This window comes from Dama dama, chromosome 12, assembly GCF_033118175.1.
Source record: "Dama dama isolate Ldn47 chromosome 12, ASM3311817v1, whole genome shotgun sequence".
NCBI classification, from domain to species: Eukaryota; Metazoa; Chordata; class Mammalia; order Artiodactyla; family Cervidae; genus Dama; species Dama dama.
In genome coordinates this window covers 50856776-50875844 of record NC_083692.1, presented here as the reverse complement: position 1 = coordinate 50875844, position 19069 = coordinate 50856776, and the positions used below count along the sequence as shown (strand labels likewise).

At 33.9% G+C, this 19069-nt stretch overlaps 1 protein-coding gene and 1 non-coding gene across 6 annotated transcripts in view; one reads left to right on the top strand and one right to left on the bottom strand.

The window, feature by feature from the left end:
* The window catches only part of MINDY2 (MINDY lysine 48 deubiquitinase 2), an 84878-nt gene that overhangs the window by 3758 nt on the left and 62051 nt on the right, over positions 1–19069 (bottom strand). For 2 of the 5 annotated variants that reach the window (XM_061157258.1, XM_061157257.1), the window contains 3 exons: positions 15908–16081; positions 13150–13356; positions 5314–11891 (listed from right to left, as the gene is read on the bottom strand). In XM_061157258.1, the coding sequence (XP_061013241.1) occupies positions 11763–11891; positions 13150–13356; positions 15908–16081 (510 nt within the window). In that variant the 3' untranslated portion in view covers positions 5314–11762. Of the gene's footprint in view, positions 1–5313; positions 11892–13149; positions 13357–15907; positions 16082–19069 lie in introns of those variants that run through there. The other 3 variants (XR_009695119.1, XR_009695118.1, XR_009695117.1) reach the window with 3 other exon arrangements.
* LOC133067502 (U6 spliceosomal RNA) lies at positions 15425–15531 on the top strand. The gene has a single exon (XR_009695294.1). It is a non-coding gene; the product is annotated as a U6 spliceosomal RNA (small nuclear RNA).

The following is a 19069-nucleotide window of genomic DNA, read 5'->3' as shown; positions in this document are numbered from 1 at the left end:
TGTTCCCTTCTCCCTTCCCTTTAGAAGTGAAGTTGCTCAGTCAAGACTCTACAATCCCATGGACTGTAACGTATCAGGCTCCTCTGTCCATGTAATTTTCCAGGCAAGAGTACTGCAGTGGGTTGCCATTTCCTTCTCCAGGGAATCTTCCTGACCCGTGGATTGAACCCACGTCTCCCACATTGCAGGCAGACGTTTTACCCTCTGAATCACAAATTGGATAGCCATGAAAAAAAGCCACTGCATAGCAGGACATCTGAGAGATCCATCCATGTGTGTGCCTGAAAGTGAATGGATTGGAACAGAGAGGAGGCCATGGAGTGAGGGAAGTGGTGCTGGAGCCAGCAGTGGCAGAGGTGGTTATGGCAGAGAAGGCAGAAATTGGTTCACTGGGAACCAGAGGAGGAGGAGGTTGAAGGCAGTGAGTGGGTGAGTGGCTCTAGTGACCAGCTGCTCTCTCCAAAGAGAGATCACAGTGAGAAAAAAAAAAAAAGAAGAAAAAAAAAAAGAGAAATCACAGTGACTAGAGCGGGTCCCGGGTATGGGAGGGAACTGCATTGGAACTTGAATAGGGATTACATTGAATCTATAGATTGTCTTGAGTAGAATATTCACTTGACAATACTGATTCTTCCAATCCAAGAACTTGATATATCTTTCCATCTCTTTGTGTCATCTTTGATTTCTTTCCTCAGTGTCTTACAGTTTTCAGAGTACAGGTCTTTAGCGTCCTTAGGTAGGTTATTTTTACTATTTTTGATGCAATGGAAAATGGGATTGTTTCCTTAATTTCTCTTTCTGATCTATTATCGTTAGTGAATAGAGATGGAAGGGATTTCTGTGTATTAATTTTGTATCCTGCAACTTTACCGAACTCATTGATGAGCTCTAGTACTTTTCCGGTAGTGTCTTTAGGATTTTCTAAAAACAGTTAGTTTTACTCCTTCTTTTTCTGGTTTGGATTCCCTTTATTTCTTTTTCTTCTCTGACTGTCGTGGCTAGGACTTCCAAAACTATGTTGAGTAAGAGTAGAGAGAGGACATCCTTGTTTTGTTTCTGATCTTAGAGGAAATGCTTTGAGCTTTTTACCACTGAATATGTTAGCTGTTGGTTTGTCATATATGGCCTTTATTGTGTTGAGGTAGGTTACACTTTTCATAGAGTTTTTATTACAAATCATAGTGAATTTTATCAAAAGCTTTATCTGTATATATTGGGCTTGAGCTTTTTCTGGTGAGAAAATCAGCTGATAACCTTATCAAGAGTCCCTTTGATGATGTTGCTTTTCTATTGTTGCTTTTAATATTTTTAAAAAATTTTTGTCAATTTGATTGATACGTATCTCAGCATATAAATAAAATCTCAGAGCTAGAGTGATAATGTAACTATATACTAAGCAACTAAATTATAAATGGCATTAAAATTTACCCTGAAGTTGGAAATTCAGATTATCATTAGCAAATACAGATTATCATTAGTAGGGAAGTTTGACTGCACAGAGACCATAATAAATCAACTGGTTGCAGACTCATATCAAAACCCTATCAGTGAGTGACAAGTGACAATTAAATTACATCTGGCAGCAGGCTTTATAGTGGCAACTGAGTTGATGTACTTCAACTGTACAGCTGCATCTGGTGACAAGCAGAGATGATTCTGACTTGAAATCAGAATCCAACACTTATTTTAGTCCATGCACGGCCCTCCCATTATTCTGTCTGCCACTTCAGTCTGTGCCTCTTTCCTGCACTGCATACTTGTCTCAGCCACAGTATTGGTAAGTCCAAAAGCTGTGTATGTGTGTGTTAGTCACTCAGTCGTGTCTGACTCTTTGCAACCTCATGGATTGTAGCCCACAGGGCTCCTCTGTCCATGGAATTCTCCAGGCAACAATACTGGAGTGGGTTGCCATGACCTTCCCAACCCAGGGAGTGAACCCAGGTCCTCCACACTGCAGGCAGATTCTTTACCATTTGAGCTACCTGGGAAGTCGAAGCCCACAAGCTCACAAGCCAACCCTAGTCAAAATGAATGAAAAACCAATGTTGCTGAAGAGCTTCTTTGAAAAGGTGGAAAGCCCCAATGATGAGACAGCAGAAGACTCTAAGGCTGCCAACAAAAAGAAAGCTGCATTTAAAAGAAAATACTAAGAGTCCGACTTAAATTATGGGCTCACTCAACAGGTGATTCACTTCTCCAAGTCTGCTTTGTATAATCTGTGGTGGCCAGCTATTGAACAAAGCCATGAAACCTTTAAAACTGCTTCCCCACATGGAGACCAAGCACTCTCCATCAAAAGACAAGCCTTTGGAGTTTTTCAGAAGAAAAAAACTGTGAATGTGAAGAACGGAAGCAATAATTGAAGGCCACCACTTCATCAAATGTGTCTGCCAAAAGCATCCTTCTTAGTGGCTAACCACATTGGTAAAGTTAAGAAGCCCTTTATTGGGAATTCCCTGGTGGTCCAGTGGCTAAGACTCTGCGCTCCTGATACAGGGGGGCTGGGTTCGATCCCTGGTCAGGGAACTAGATCCCACATGCCACAACTAAGACTATGCCGCCAAATGAATAAAAATAAATGTTTCAAAAAAAAAAAAAGAAGCCCTTTACTAATGAAGAGTTGATCCTGCCTGCTGCTAAGGATATTTGTTATGAATTTTTAGAAGAGGTTGCAGTTGAAATGGTGGCACATGTTCCTCTTTTGGCTAGCACTGTAACTAGACAAACTGATAAAATAGCAGAGGATATTGAGGCACAATAGTTATAAAGGATTAATGAGTCACTGTGGTGTGCAATCCAGGTTGATGAGTGTCTCAAGGTTGACAAGGAGGCAACAATGCTGGTTTTCTTGTGATCTATTTTTTCAGGAGGATGTGCATGAGAATAGGTTGTGTGCACTTCTGTTGCCAACCAACATCACAGTTGTAGAACTATTCAAGTCTTTGAATGATTACATATCAGGAAAATTGAATTGGTCATTCTGTGTCGGTATATGCACAGATGGAGCGGCTGCTGTGTCTGGATGACTTTCTGGTTTCACTATGTCTGAATGTGAACCTACACACTGTGTCATCCATAGAGAAATGCTAGCAAGCTGAAAAATGTCACCCGAACTTAACAGTGTTTTGCAGGATGTGATTAAAATTGTCAACCATATGAAAAGTACATGCCTTTAACCCATGTCTGTTTGCACAGCTCTGAAAGAGACAGACACATACATCTATTATACACAGCAGTGAGATGGCTTTCTAAAGGTAGATCACTGGCCAGAGTTTTTGAGTTACAAGAGCCTCTCCAGAAATTTCTTCTAGAAAATCAGTTACCACTGGCAGCACATTTCGGTGACACAGACTAGGTCACAAAACCTGCTTGCTTGTGTGACATATTCAACCTGCTCAACAAACTCAATCTGTCACTTTAGGGGAGAGCAACAACTTTTTTCAAGGTACATTCAAAGCCAAACTGGAACTGTGGAGGAAACAAATGAACATTGGGATTTTTGACATTTCAAACATTACCAGAGATGCAGAAAGAGACTGAGCCAGGGCCTTCTTTCTCCCAGCTGGTGCATGATCACCCATCTCAGCTTTCAAAAGAGTTTGAGCATTACTTTCCAACTACAAAAGACCCCTGAACTGGGAAAGAATGGATCTGCAACCCATTTTTTAATAAGACAGGTGAATCAACTTTGTGCTAGAAGAGGATCCACAGCTTGAGAATGCAAATGACGGTGGCCTTAAAATTACATTTGCGACAACTTCAACTCTCCATACATTTTGGATTAAAGTCAAGGTGGAATATCCTGATATTGTCACAAAAGCACTGAAAATCCTGCTTCCATTTCCCCATATCCTATCTTTATAAAGCAGGGTTTTCTGTAGTGACAGTGACCAAATGAGATTACAGAGTAGACTGGACATAAGCAACATAATTTAGATGTCACTGTCTCCCATCACTCCCACAGGGAATTGTCTAGTTGCAGGAAAACAAGCTCAGGGCTCCCACTGATTCTGCATTATGGTGATTTGTATAATTATTTCATTGTATATCACAATGTAATAATAGAAATAAAGTGCACAATAAATGTAATGTACTTTAATCATCTGGCAACCATCCTCCCCCACACTGGACCATGAAAAAACTGTATTCCATGAAACTGGTCCCTGGTGCCAAAAAGATTTAGGACCTCTGTAATACATCACACCAATAAAATGAAAGGTAAAAATCACCTGCTCATCTCAATAGATGCAGGAAAAGCATCTGACAAAATGCAGTATTATTTTATGATAAAAACCCTTAACATACTGGATATAGTAGGAACATGCCTCAACATAATAAAGGCCATATACAACAAACCCACAGCTAATATTATACAGAATGGAGAGAAAGTGAAAATGTTTCCCTAAGATCAGGAATAAGGCAAGGATGCCCAGTTTTATCACACCTATTCAATACAGTTCTGGAAATCCTAGCTAGAGCAATTAGTCAAGATAAAGAAATAAAAGCCATCCAAATCAGAAAGAAAGAAATAAGTTAAAATGTCATATAGGATCATAATATGATATAGAAAATCCCAAGAATTCAAAATTCCCAACTAATTCAAAAATCTCGGAATTAGTCTAATTTCAGTAAAGTGGCAGGATATATAAATCAATATACAGTGCAGCACTGGTGTATAGTAATGAGCATGGCTGCCTTGCTATGCTAAACATCAACATACAAAATCAATGAAGTATTTGAAGAAGAAATGAACTTATCTCATTTAAAATGGCATCAAAAACAGTAAAATACTTAGGAATAAATTTAACCAAGTAAGTGAAACATCTGTATAATGAAAACTATAAAACTTCACAGAAATTGAAGAGGACAAATGAAATGATATCCCATGCTTACAGAGTGGGAGAATTAATACTGTTAAAGTGGCCATACTACCCAAAGCCATTCACAGATTCAATGCATTACCCATCAATATGCCAAAGACATTCTTCACAGAAATAGAAAAACAATCCTAACACCCTGAATAGCCAAAGCAATCCAGAGAAAAAAGAAGAAGGTGGAGGTATTACCCCTCCAGATTTCAAACTGTACTACAAAACCACAGTAATCAACACAGTATAGTGCTAGCACAAAAACAGACACATTGGAAAATGTTTTTTAAAAAAATGTTTAAAAAAAAAGAGTTGGTCCAAGTATGTTAAGAGCCAATCCTAGGTAAATGTGAATTAATGTTAATTCCCCATTTTTCCACTTATTTTATGTTTATAAGAAGTAGCTTAATGAGATGAATATACATAGCAGAAATACTTTTGGGTCTAAATATCAAAGTTTATTGAAATAAAATATAATCTATAATAAAAAATACTAATAGTGTTACCACTGGTTACAGATTTAAGTATATTAACAAAAATCTAACATTTTAATCCAAAAATGACACTATCTTTGTGGTACAATAACAAACATGAAACTAAAAGTTGAATAATACTGAATAATTCCTTCAGAAATATTTTATACTTTCTCATCTTTGTTCAATATGCCCCTTATAGGAGTATCCTCCAAAAGTGAAACTTCTGAAACTTACTTAGTTTTTAAATTCAAATAGTTTTAGCATAATTAGCATATAAAACAATCATTTTCTTAAAAATTCAGTTCAAACCTAAGCTGGGGAGATGCTTTTAGATGTTTTTATTCAAAAACTGTATTTCAATGCTCTTTTCTATCAACCTCTAGGGCTGCGATTATTCTACAACTGGAATTCAAGCTGGTCATAAAGCAAAACAGATGTATTATTTCAGAAGCAGAAAGGGCATTAAGACAGTAAAAGAAAGAAGGAGAAAAAAATAGGCACTCGTACACAGTCGATATATTTAAACTTTTTGAGAACTCTTTCAGTTGGCCAGTCTTGGCCTGGTACAGAAATCTATCATAGCAACCTCCTGACCCAAATAGCTGGACAATAAAGTGGGAGAATAAGAAAACCTTTTTTCTTGTTATATTTCAAGATCACTTTCTCTGTAGTCGTTACACCACTTCACTTGCTAGGCCCCCAAATATGTGCCACATCCCAATTATTCTGTACAATTCAAGGAAAAAAGACACATGCACTAACTTTAGGAAATTACTTTCAGGGTACCTCTGAAGTTTCACAAGTGAAGATTATGCCTTTGCTGATTGTTGGGTAGCAAGCACACATCAGTCTCCGATCATATTATCCTACTTGTGATGTGTGGATCTGTAAAAACAATAGTTATCATTTTATTAAGAAAACAGCATTTTAACAAAAACCACTGGAAGCTTTTCAAATTCTCATCTTTAAAAATCTGTAAAGCTCTAGGATATCCTATATACTCTGGAAAAAAATGGCTATTTCATTCAACTACCATGTAAAAAACAACAAAAACAGATAAAATTGAGAGACATATAGGACAGATTAAACGCCAGTCTTAATCTTAAAACACATTTCATTAGTTAGAACTGTTCTGCAGGGTATTTCAGTTATAATACTCATTTGGACAGGTCTTTGATTTGAGAATTTAAATGGGTATTTCATAGTTTCCTGAATTCTTACTTAAAGCTGTAACTACACTAGCGCCAAAGAAGTCAGGATCACCTTCAGAAATATTTTGCTTTGTCTACCATCTAATCTAGGGTGCCTCTGCCTGTCAGGATACTGCAGTAAGGATAGATAAAAATTCTTTGAAGTTAATCGTGACAAATTATTAAGTGGTTTGAAGGAATTCTTATGGTTACTATCAGACTAAGTAGAGACATTGTAACATAGTACTACAACTTTTTGATCTTTAAATCTACAGTGGTTTAAAGCTTAGGTTTTATGTTTCTGCCATGGTATTTTAACACCTTTTCTGGGACAGTCCTATGCTGTAAAAAAATGTATTATAGGTAGACAAGTCTAAATCTCACTCTTTCTCAGGTCAACAGTATAAAGCTAAGCTTGAGGCAACAGTTGAACACTTTTGCCCTGCATTATGAGTTGAATTTTTTTTGAGATCAGAAAAGGAAAGTTAGACATTAGAATCCTTCATGTAAAATACATATATGCATATCACAATTTACTAAACTCTAATTTCTAACAGCAGGAACAATGGGATTAAGAAAGAGACATGCGTGAATTAAAATTTAGATAAATCTTCAAAATAAATTAACAGGGTCCTGCAATTTGTCCCTTTAGACTGCATTATCTCTGTATTGCAGTATATTTTATTCAAGAAGCCTTTGATTATAATTTTAGTTTTAAAGTGAAACTCCAAAAGAGTAACCACAATTTTTCATGTTTTCTCGAGTGTCGGTCATCTGTAAAAATGACACTCAATAACTAAAGGACCTAAGAACTGAACTCTGATTGCAGTTAGTTCTTTTACTATTTTTGGTTACTTTCTAATAGAAATTTAACTGTATATTGTCAAATAACAGTTTATAGTTAAAAAAATAATAATAATTTAAATAATCCTAAAAAGGACAGTACATGAGAGATCTAAATGAATTTCATCCAGCAAAAAAGTTTACATATATGTATCAGTAATCTGATCTCACTGTACTTTGTTCCATGAAGGAATAGAATCTAAATATTTAGATATATTAAAGATACTGGAAAAAATAGATTTTCAATGCTTTTATACTCCCAAATACTCTTGGTTTTGATTCTGTAGCCCTACAGAACACAAAAGCAACTGTAAAATTCTACATGTGTGGAAGAGGGAATTTCCTGGTGTCCAGTGGTTAAGATTCAGCACTTCCACTGCAGGGGGCATGGGTTTGATCCCTGGTTTGGGAATTAAGATCCCACATACTGTGCAGTGCAGTAAAACAAAACAAACACACACCTAGGAAGAGATGATGCCATACTCAAACACAAGACAACTCTCCACACTTTAACAGCATTCAGAAAAATCTGGCTTTAGAAATATTGCCATTGGGGGAAAAAACCTACACATTCAAGAGCAAAAGGTGTGTAATATTTATGATTATTTCAATAATACCCTGTGCTTATACTATGCCCTATATTCGAAGGTGCAAAGCACTAAAAACGAGCACTCTTTAGATACATAGAGTAAACTGAGGCACAGTAAATTTGCTGAAGGCAGGATAAAAGCCAGGTTTTCACACAAAATGCTTCAGAATTTCACATTTCCCATTCCTTAAAATACAAATTATATGCTATCTTTAATGCCATCTTATTTTTAATCAAATTTTAGTAAATTTATTATTAGGGTTTAAGTTGTATGTCCAAATATTTTGTGATAGGTAAAAGCCATAAGCTTTCCATCATGTTTTACTATAACTTCATTTAATAGGAAAGCTAAATGAAATGCCATCAATTTGCTTTTTTTTAAAAAATAAATGATTTGCTTTAGGACAGCTCTAGAAATTCTTGCCTTGATTTTTGTCCAGCAGAATTTTATAAGTATCTGCTTGAAAGGCCAACATTAATATAGTTCTCTTCTTAAATATATATTTGACTTCTAGTCCTCTTTCCTCTCGAGATATTTTGTCTCTTAGCGAACTGAGCTGGTTATTCATTGAAAACAAAATGTTACGGTTTTGTGAAGGTACAAAATGGTTAATGTTGGATTCAATCAATCTGATAGTACACTGCTTGTTAATTAAGCTAAGATCAAGAAGTATGGGGAAGAATTCAAAACATAATGTGGGGTAAGTAGTCAAATACTAGAGATGTGAGACAGAAAATATATCCCAAAGCCTAATTCTAATACTTAAATCTATGTCTCATTCAACTACTTACTGGACAACTTGAAACATGAAATAAGTTACTTTACCTATGCACATTGAACTAGCATTTTACAGGAAGCAGCCAAATGCCAGTTTTAACTGCCTCAAATAGCTTGGTGTGTGTATGCTTACAATGATGAGTCTTAAATTTGTGGAAAGTTCCTAGATTCCCTTGAGAATCTATTAGAAGTCATAGATCCTTGCTTCAGAAATACACACACACACACACAAAACACAATATTTAAGTGTCAATAACACTGTAAATCACAGCACTGTTGATTCAATGGGATTGGCATGAGAAAATTTTCATACTGTTAATAAAGACTGGTCACTAACCTTAAGGAACAGTCTTTAAAAGTACGAGAAAGTTCAACGACCGTATCCATTCATTCATCTGCCTCTTTTGCTAGCTCTAATGGTAACTGGTTTATGCAAATGTGCCTCTAATCTAGCCTATAAATCTTAAAAACAAAATTGTTTACGTTCTAATTTCTGCTAGTCTTATACATGTAACAATTTTCAAGCATTACAAAATACTGTGAAGGAAAGACTAATAAACCACTATCAAATTCCAATATACCCAAACCAACAATGAAATGTATGAATATGTAATTTGTTGACTTGAGCAAAATAAAAACATAATCACTCTAAATTCTTTTTTACTTTCAAGGATGCAAAACCAGATCTCTAAGAAATTTTTTTAACAGAATTAAACATTTAATTTTCCTCCCACAGTATTCAAAGTAAACATTTTATCATTATTACTCTTGGTATACCAAACTGAATTCCAGGAATGTAAGAAAGCCCAACTGGGAAATATTACATAGAAAAAGGCTGAATTAACAAACACATTACATTTCTTACTTATTTCTTATAAGTATACATTGACATTTACTTATCTGATAGCAGCACTGCTGGTTTTGAGTAAATTTTTTTTCCTTCAGTGGGAATGCAGAATGGCAGTGTTGTCTTTGGAACAAATTAAGAAGACAGTAACAACTAACAGAGGAATAACTTCTACACATATGCTTTTCAAGGGCAATGAATAGTTAAGAATATAATTATGGAAAAGCATGCCTCAAATACGTTTTTAAAAATTTCTCATGATTTATTGTTTTGTTTCTTAATAAAATATAATGCACCGACACTACTATCTGTTCTGGGAAAAACAAACTGTGAGGTTTGAGTTTCCTCCTTTAACCAACAGAGTGATATCAAGAATAAACTTGGCCTAAGAATCAACTTGTTTGAGCTAATAGAGAACTGTGTAGTACATCTTATATCTGATTACTTGAACAATATATGCATATTCTGGGTTACGGTCAAGAGGCTCACCAAATATTTTGTATGAAAGTTTTATAAACCAAACAGGTTCTCTGATGACTTATCATGCTAGCATGTGAAATTTGAAGGAATAACAAATGGTATAACATAAAGAGACATGTGATACAGGCGGACATAAAAGATACAGCTTGACCCTGAATATTTCCCTTAGAATAACTTCATCCATAAATAAGACTTTACTTTTTACATATAGATTTATCCTACAACTGGTCTTGGATCACAGAGAATGTTAAGGACATAGCTTAAGAAATCAAGACTACATTTTTTTTTTGTAGTCTTTCGTCCCCCCAGACCACAAAAAGCATTCTCTAAGTGGATGCTCAGGTTAAATTAAGATGCTCTTGAACAGACAAATTTACTGAGGCTTAGAATGTAAATCACATAACTACTTACAGCAGCAATAGTCTTTTCAAAATGACTAAAACAAATTTTTAAATATAAAGCATATCAAAAGGACTATCAAGGATAGTTTTCCAAACTATAGAAATACAGGAAAATATGTGTTGCCTCATAATAAAGTTCAATAAATATTCTTTCTGAATCCTAGAAACACTATAAGATGTTATAGGTTATTTGGTTCTCATAAGTTAGAAAAATCTTGATTGTTTCTACATAAATTCCTCCAAGTTCTTACCTATCGTCAAACAGATTTTTAATAATGCTTTTCCACTAGACTCAGAGATTATCTCTGTCTAACATCCTTTCAGAAATGTGCTTTTTTAAATTTAATAAGTATACTTAATTTTCTACAAAATAAACATGATTTAAATTTTAAGGTTCAAGGTAATTATAGAAAAAGGTAGACACTGAACTATCTCTTTTTGTACATCCCTATATTTACAAGGGCTAGCATCCACTATGGTTTCCTCTTTATACTCACTTGTCACACTGAATAAATAGTAACTGTGGTCCAAGTAACCTATATTAAAGATTTTAAAACTCCTCAAAATTTTACAATACGACAAAGTTATTAAGATCTGATTTTGATGAGTATTAGTGTTATGTAATTTTGTTACTGGAAAAGAAATAAAATCTTTATTTTTTTTTCTATCTAAATTAAATCCAAGTTCCATTATCAGTTTCTCAAGGTATATCTAAAATGTACATTCCTAAAGAAAGGTAAAGCTGTTCAAGGGCTGAACTAGTCCAATATACAACTGAGGGTTATTTATTCTTATTATTTTTGTCTTTTTTTTTTTTTCTTTTTAAATCTATATTAAACCCCTGGTTTCTCATGGATCAGATCATAATTTAACATTGTAAAAATTAATTTAAGAAACTATTGTGCTAATATTTAGATTTGAGGAAGGAATCAGACAAAATCAATTATCTCTATTGTTAGAACAGAAGATGAAATAGCTTACTAACTGATATGAGTTATGAATGTCACTATGACACAAAATTTGCTGTTATTTACGTATTTGGCTACAAGTACATTATTTTTCATGAATGACAACACAGCATTTCCAACTTGTAACATGAAACTCCAGCTCATAAAGAGTGTACTTGTGATCTTAAAAAGTCTGATTGTAATTAAGTAACAACCTTTCCCCTGATAAACATGAACAAAACCCACTGGGAAATCAGGCACAGACGGTATTTATCGGTTTTTCTTCCTTTCCTCCTATGGTTGTTTCTGAAGACACACAGATGGCTCCAACAGAATCCACTTGTTACAAAATGACACAGCTATTTTTCTCCTTTTCCTTTTCTTTATCTTTTTCTCGTGGTTCCTTTCGTTTACGTTCACTGTTTCCAGATTGTCTGCCACTTGACGGAGAGGCTTGTGCTGGCTGGCTTTGCTTTAAGGAAAATAAACAGGAAGAAATTATCACAATTTTTCTAAGATGCTTAAGCAGAGTTACCTAGAAAGAAAAACCATGAGAGTGAAAGGAATCATTAATGGAAAAAAACTGGTATATAAATTTTTAATGTTATATGGTATCTGCGTAATTGCCTCTATCATTCAGAATAGATATAATTAATGTATCCATTATTGTAAGTAAATAAACAATAAATAACATGTAGCATTATATAGCCTAAAGATTCAATTTAAAGACAATTTATGTTAAAGTTTGGGACAGTTAAAGAAAGTGGCACCTTTCTGGCAAACTATAGTAGTTCTCCAAGATTTTATTACATATACTATAACAAACAGATTTTAAAAGGAGGGAAAAAGAAACTGAGGACTTGGTGTGAAATGTGTATTCTGTGAAATAAGAGAACTTCAGTGAAAAGCTAACCATAACATGGTAGGTTTTAACTTTTAAGCTTGGAGTAATCAATATTTGAGCTAGAAAGAGAAATGTTATACTATGTTAATAGAGACCTCTATATTTAAAGTTTCATCATAACTTAAAAGACATCATGCTTCCTAGTACACCTAAATCAAAGGAACAGTTGTAGCATGGTACAGTTAAACATAAAAGAAGGAGAATTTTTTTCTCATTTAATGAGATTTAACTAATAGAAACACCTTAGTCATATTTCCAGTGCTTACAACATTTAACTGGGAAAAGGGAAGAGTGGAAAGGTGCTAATAACCTTTGTTGAATACTCAGCACATGCTAGACATTGGATTAAGTGCAACATTATTTGCTCTTAACCACAAACCTCAGAGTTAAGTATTATCTTCTACTTTACAAACAGGGAAAATGAGGCTAAGAGAGGTAGAGGACTTTGCCCATGGTGTACCTAGTAAGGGGAGACAGAAGCAGAAAATGCAAATCCACATTTATCTGGCTCCAAAGTCCATTCTTTCCAGCAGTACCTCATACTGCCTTCTAACTGATAGGAAAGATTTGTTCAAATTGGTTTATATTGTATGAAGCTATTAAGAATTTAATTTAGAAAATCTTGCAATCAAAACCTCAGAAAAAATAAATTTAACTAAATTAGAAATATATTAAGATAATCACAAACTTAGGACTGTGTCATAAAACCCATGGATGCTAAAATGCTAACAGAGTCAATACCTAACTTAAAAGTTTTGATCTCAGCACACATTTCTTTATTGCTAAAATGATCCTTGTATTTCAGAGTCAGAACGCTAGTCTTTACCGGGGCCTGTGTAGAAGCAGAGGCAGAAGCAGACGCAGCAGCTGCTGCCGCTTGCTCCTGTTCCTGGTAATATTGAGAAGCTCGTCGATCCTCTTCTTCTTGGAGTTTCTTTGCTAGTTCCAAATCACTGATTCCTTCAGGTATTTGTTCCCAATTGATCTCTTGGCTCTGCTGTTCTTGTTGTAAAGATAAAGCCATAAGATAGTCCTAAGAAATTAAATGATAACCATCTTTAGCTGTGAGATTTTACCCAAGAACTAATGTGTATAAATACAGAGATTATATCTACAAATCTATGAAAATGGCTTTTGAAAAACATACTAGATGTTAAATATAAAAGTTTATTATTTATGTTTGGGAAATAGTATTATTTCAGAAATACTGCCATTGTTATCAATATTTTAAAAATTCTTTAAAAATTCATTCAAAATTCTTTCTAGAAGCAGTATATAAGGCATTCAAGAAAGTTTATAAAGGAGAGAAGCACAGGTCTATAGAAAATTGATACAAAATAAAAAAGCATAAATAGGAGAGTTAAGATTACCATATCATCATCACAGAGTCAACTACTGTTAACAATTAATACATAATTCATCTTGGTTTTTTCTATATTCACATACGGATTCAAACACATCTTCCAACTCCTGAAACTATCATAATCTATTTTCTATTTAATAGCATAAAAGTCTTCTGTTTTAAAGAAATCGTAAACATAGACCCAAATTATTTATTAAATAATATTCCAAAGACAATTTTTAGAGCCAATGTAGCTGTCCACCAAACAATCATATTCAATTACTTAATTACGCTCTTCTTCCTCCTACATACACACTCAGATTATTTCCTATGAGATAAAGTGACACATCTTTGGTCAAAAGTTATACATCTAACTTAATATCCACTTTTATTACGAAATTAGTGCTGAATGAAACTTGACTATTCTGTGCACCTCCCCCAGCACACTCTCAAAGAGAATTATAAATAATCACAGAAGTTATGTAAAAGGTCATTGCCTGTGAACACTTTGTACTATCTAGCATGATCATCTTAGAGGCATCAAGAAATTGGCCTTCACATTTTTCTCCTGGATTCTTCAAACTCCACTCTTTGTCAAGTCTTTGATACTTTAAAAAAGTATTTATTTTTATTTATTCACTTATTTGGCTGCACTGGGTCCTAGCTGTGGCAAGGGAGATCTTTAGTTGATGCACATGGGATCTTCAATCTGCCATGCAGGATCATTTTTCAGTTGTGGCATGTGAACTCTTAGTAACAGCATGTGGGATCTAGTCCCCTAAGCAGGGATTGAACCTGGGCCCCCTGCCTTGGGACCATGAAATCTTAGCCACTGGACCACCAGCAAAGACCCCCTTCTTTGTTACTTTGCAAACAATATCATACGTATATTCTCAAGATCTTACGACTAGATTACTGTGGCCATCTACTGCTTTACTACAATCCCTCTGTGCCAATATTTTTTATATACAGTGGTTTAAAAATCTTGTATATTTCTCTTAAATAACATTTAAAAACAATGCCCCTGTATACCTTCTGGAGGAAAATGAGTATGGATTACTATGGCTGTTTGTCAAAGCAAAGTTGAGAGTCCTAGAAAGATTAGCATTTGTTTGAATCAAGTATTCTTTTGTCCATTCACAGCCTGCTATTCAAACTGCCATTACAGAACTTATATATTAGTTGGTAAAATACCTGCTTCCCCAACTGACTGCCAAATCTCTGAGAACAGGACAGAATGATTTATCTTTGTGTCCCCAGGACCTAGTTACAGTGTTCAATACAACTGCTCAATGAATACTGGTTAAATGAACACAGTCTCTATGCACTTAAATTGTTATCAGCAAAACATGTGCCAACTGTTTAACATATTTCTGTCTCAGTTAAAGAAAATGTCACATCACTGTTAGACTTCTAGTAATAAACACAACTGTGGCTCTAAGCCTACCCGCCAACAAGCAAAAATTTCATTTATCTCAGTTCTAAACAAGAATTCTACCAGCAGTGCAGCTCCTGCTGTAGAAGTATCTGTTCCTCCTTACCTTGATTCTAAGGCTTAGAAAAGCCCCTACTCTTTACCCAGTGCATGCAATCTTGAAGACTCCCTCTGTTCTACTTTTTTCTGACTAACCAAAATAGATCTCAAATATGTACTCATCTCTTCGTTTCTACCACTAAGGCTAAGCAAATTGCTAGTTTGCTTACACCAGTGTCCTTCCTATGCATTTGCCACATAGCAGGTTTTTAAAAAGGTAAAGTAGTGCTTCCTTTGGCAGCATATATACTAAAATTGGAATGACACAGAGAAGATTAACATGGCCCCTATGCAAGGATGACATGCAAACTTGAAAAGCATTCCATATTTTTTACAGAAGTAGAAATATACTGTTGTACATATGAAACATATAATGTTATAAACTAATGTTACCTCACTTTAAAAAAAAGGTAAAGTAAAGATCATTGTCACTTCCATGTTTAATACCTGGCATATCTTCCCTCCTACAATTAGAACGAAATTCAAAGTCTTTACCACAACCTTCACAGTTCAATATAATCAGGCCTTCTGAACCAAAGTGTACAATTAATGTAGAATAATCATTTAGCTATTTAGTAAGTATCAGAATTTCACAAGTATTGATATATTAACAAATCTTTAGTTCAAAATTCTGAATAACTAAATTCATATTTGAAAGGAATGAGCATTTAACAGTAAAACAATATGAAGATAAAACAACATATTTACCTGATCTATCTGATCTTGTTGTCCTCTATATACAGTTTCAGGATCTGAAGGAGGCCGCAGATGAAATTCTGAGTCACAGAAATTTCCATCACCATCAACATTGTGTAAGCTTTCCCAAACAACTTTTTCTTCAGTGAGAAATCCTTGGTCTGTTACCAACAAATATAGTAGACCCTTAATAAGAAATAAGAAAAAGGACTGTTAAATTGATTAAAACTAGTTTAAAAAATTTATAATTTAAAAGAAATTCTATAATCTGTTTAAAATATAATTCTACTAATTTCCTGTTATGTTATCCTACTGCATGACATAATAAATAGCAGACCAGGTAGATAACTTACTTGCTCACTGAGTTATATCCACTTGACTTTGAATATAGTTTATAATTGCTATACCATAGTATAATGAGAATTAGGAGTTCTTGGCATCTCAACTAATTCATAACTTATAAACAGCCCCTTGGGGTTTTTTAATCTCCTTTCACAAAATAGAAAAATACTAGACAATAAGTCCCTAAAAAATACATCAAATAACAAGATACAGTATAATAAAATTATATAATATTGCCTATTTCTTAAAAAATTAAGCCTATATCACTAATCCAATCCATATCAATTTTTCCCTTTCTGCTCCAATTGCTGCTCTTAATTTATACAGCAATGGTACTTTGTACTTTTTTTTATTGTAGCACTGAATCATACTATACAATGATTATGTTTTCCTCCTTGCTCTCCAGACTATATAATCTATCTCTTGGCCTACTATAGGCTGTCTCATAAAGCTGGAGTCTAATATTTATTGAATCAGTGTATTCATAATGTTTTTATAGTCATTATCATAGAATTTAGCATTGATCTCTAACTGTTCATAGGCATCAGTTCTAATTCCAATCATATATAAAGGGTCCCTAGTATAATGCTTGTAAGCAATTTTTTCTTCCGATTTGCCAAGGACAAGACTTTCAATTACTTAGAGTTCCCACTGGTTAATATAGTGTTTATAATTGCACAAGAATCATACTTATCAAGTTTTCACTTATACACAATCTTAATAATTAATAACAAGAAATTCCTTTAAAGAATCTTGTGGTATGTGTAGCAAAATTACTGAATAAATTCTGAAGCTTAAAAAAAAAAAACCTAAGTAGTTACTCTTGAACATTTACTATGTGTCCAGCCCTGTGAGACACAGCGCTTCCTAGAGCACAAAGTCTTTCCTATTGTCTAGTAGCAGTTAGATTCAAGAATCAGCTGTAGACACAGATTAATTTATAAGGTCACTGAAATGACTACAGCAACATGAAAAGTATTTATAAAGAAAAACATATTGGTATAAAGTTTAAAGATACTATTTTAAGCAAAAATTAAGTCCAGGATCATTTTTTAAAAAATCAGGTATGTTCCAATTTATCAAATATTGAGTGCCTGCCATATGCTCAGCACTATGCTAAGTGCTTTAGGATTCATATCATGGATAGTAATGATCCCACCTTACTCTGTTATTAGGTCCTCCTTTTCTGTGATTCCACAGAATTCTGGACTTAACACTATTACAGCACTTCATACACTGAATTATCATTGTCTGTTTACTTACTTCTCTCTACTAATACATTTCAGGCTTGACCTAACATATTTTTAATACTCAGTTAGGGTCTACCTTGTTCTAGGATAATTTAAAAGAAAAAACTTAATTTTCCACTGAACAAGTCTGACCCTTTTGTTTAATACTTATCACAATGCATTTCAACATATTATACAATATATAAGTTTTAGAATTTATTCTATGTAGGTTGTATATTATTTTAGCTGTTGGAACTATAATCTTATCAATAATTTTTCTCCAAATGACACTTTAGGAAAGGTAAATTCTAGGAGGGTTTTTATGAAAGCTATTGCTATCCATAGCACATGAATATTTAAATGTTTTAATTAAAAGGGTAGTCATTTCATGCATATCTAACCTATCTTCTTGTGGACACCAGCCTCAATTTCTTCCTCTTTTAGATGTTGACATTTATCAAAAAAGTCTATAATTGGTCCACTGACAACAATGCTGGTTATTACTTAACAGTTCCTTGACATAACTGCAGTGTAAAATAGCAAAGCACATATCCATGCTGTACTGAATACTTCAGGTTCATTTATTTCTGACAGTCTACAATTAGATCACCACTAAGAATATTTCTTGGGAATTCCCTGGCTGTCCAGTGGTTAGGAAACAATGTTTTCACTGCTGGGGCCTGGGTTCAATCCCTAGTTGGGGAACTAAGATCCCGCAAACCATGTGGTATGGCTAAAAAGGAAGGAAAATAAAATTTCTTGCTTTTGTATCCTAGCACTTGTCATATTATCTAGCCAAAGTTTGCATATCTAACCTTAAATCTTCTTCCCAATCTCACTCACCAGTCTCTAAAATATTAATTTCATCAAAAATACAAAATACATATATTAAATTTGTAGATTATTAATATATAAAATGTACATTATGTGAAATAAATTAGACAATTTTTATATTTTTTTAAAAATGGCAGTTTTAACCATTAAAGACTGAACAAAAATCTATTCTATGTAAAATACTCTAATAATTTTATACAGAGTATATATTATTTGTATTAACAATATACATAAAGCCATCACATTTTGTAAATTGGCAAAACAGAAGAAAATCTAATAATGTAATGCAAAAGTTAAGCAATTTCAGCCTTAAAATACAAAGGAAAGCACTGCTAGTCCTGGTTAACTAGGTTGGATTTGAATTATTGAAAGCCTGGTCTCTCGGATGTAAAGTGGGAATAATAATATCCATTCCTCACAGGGGAGTTGTGAAAATTAAATGAGATAATGATATGGGTACCAGAAAGCATAAAAATCTTTTCTACAAATCACAGTAAAAATAAGCCCCATTAACAGAATAATACACTTACAGATACTTTTGACTGACTGCCAATTTATTATAGACTGGTAGTTTATTATTATTATAGGTCCCTAGTTATAGACATCATTTATCTATACAGTGTTGAGAAAATATTCTATCCAGATATTAAATTTATTTTTTGTTGAAAAGTATATCTAGAATTCCACGGAATGAACTGTGTTTCTACTTTAGGTGTTCCAAAGAGGTTACAGAAGCAGGAAGATACAAAATAAAGTGATCATAAAATAT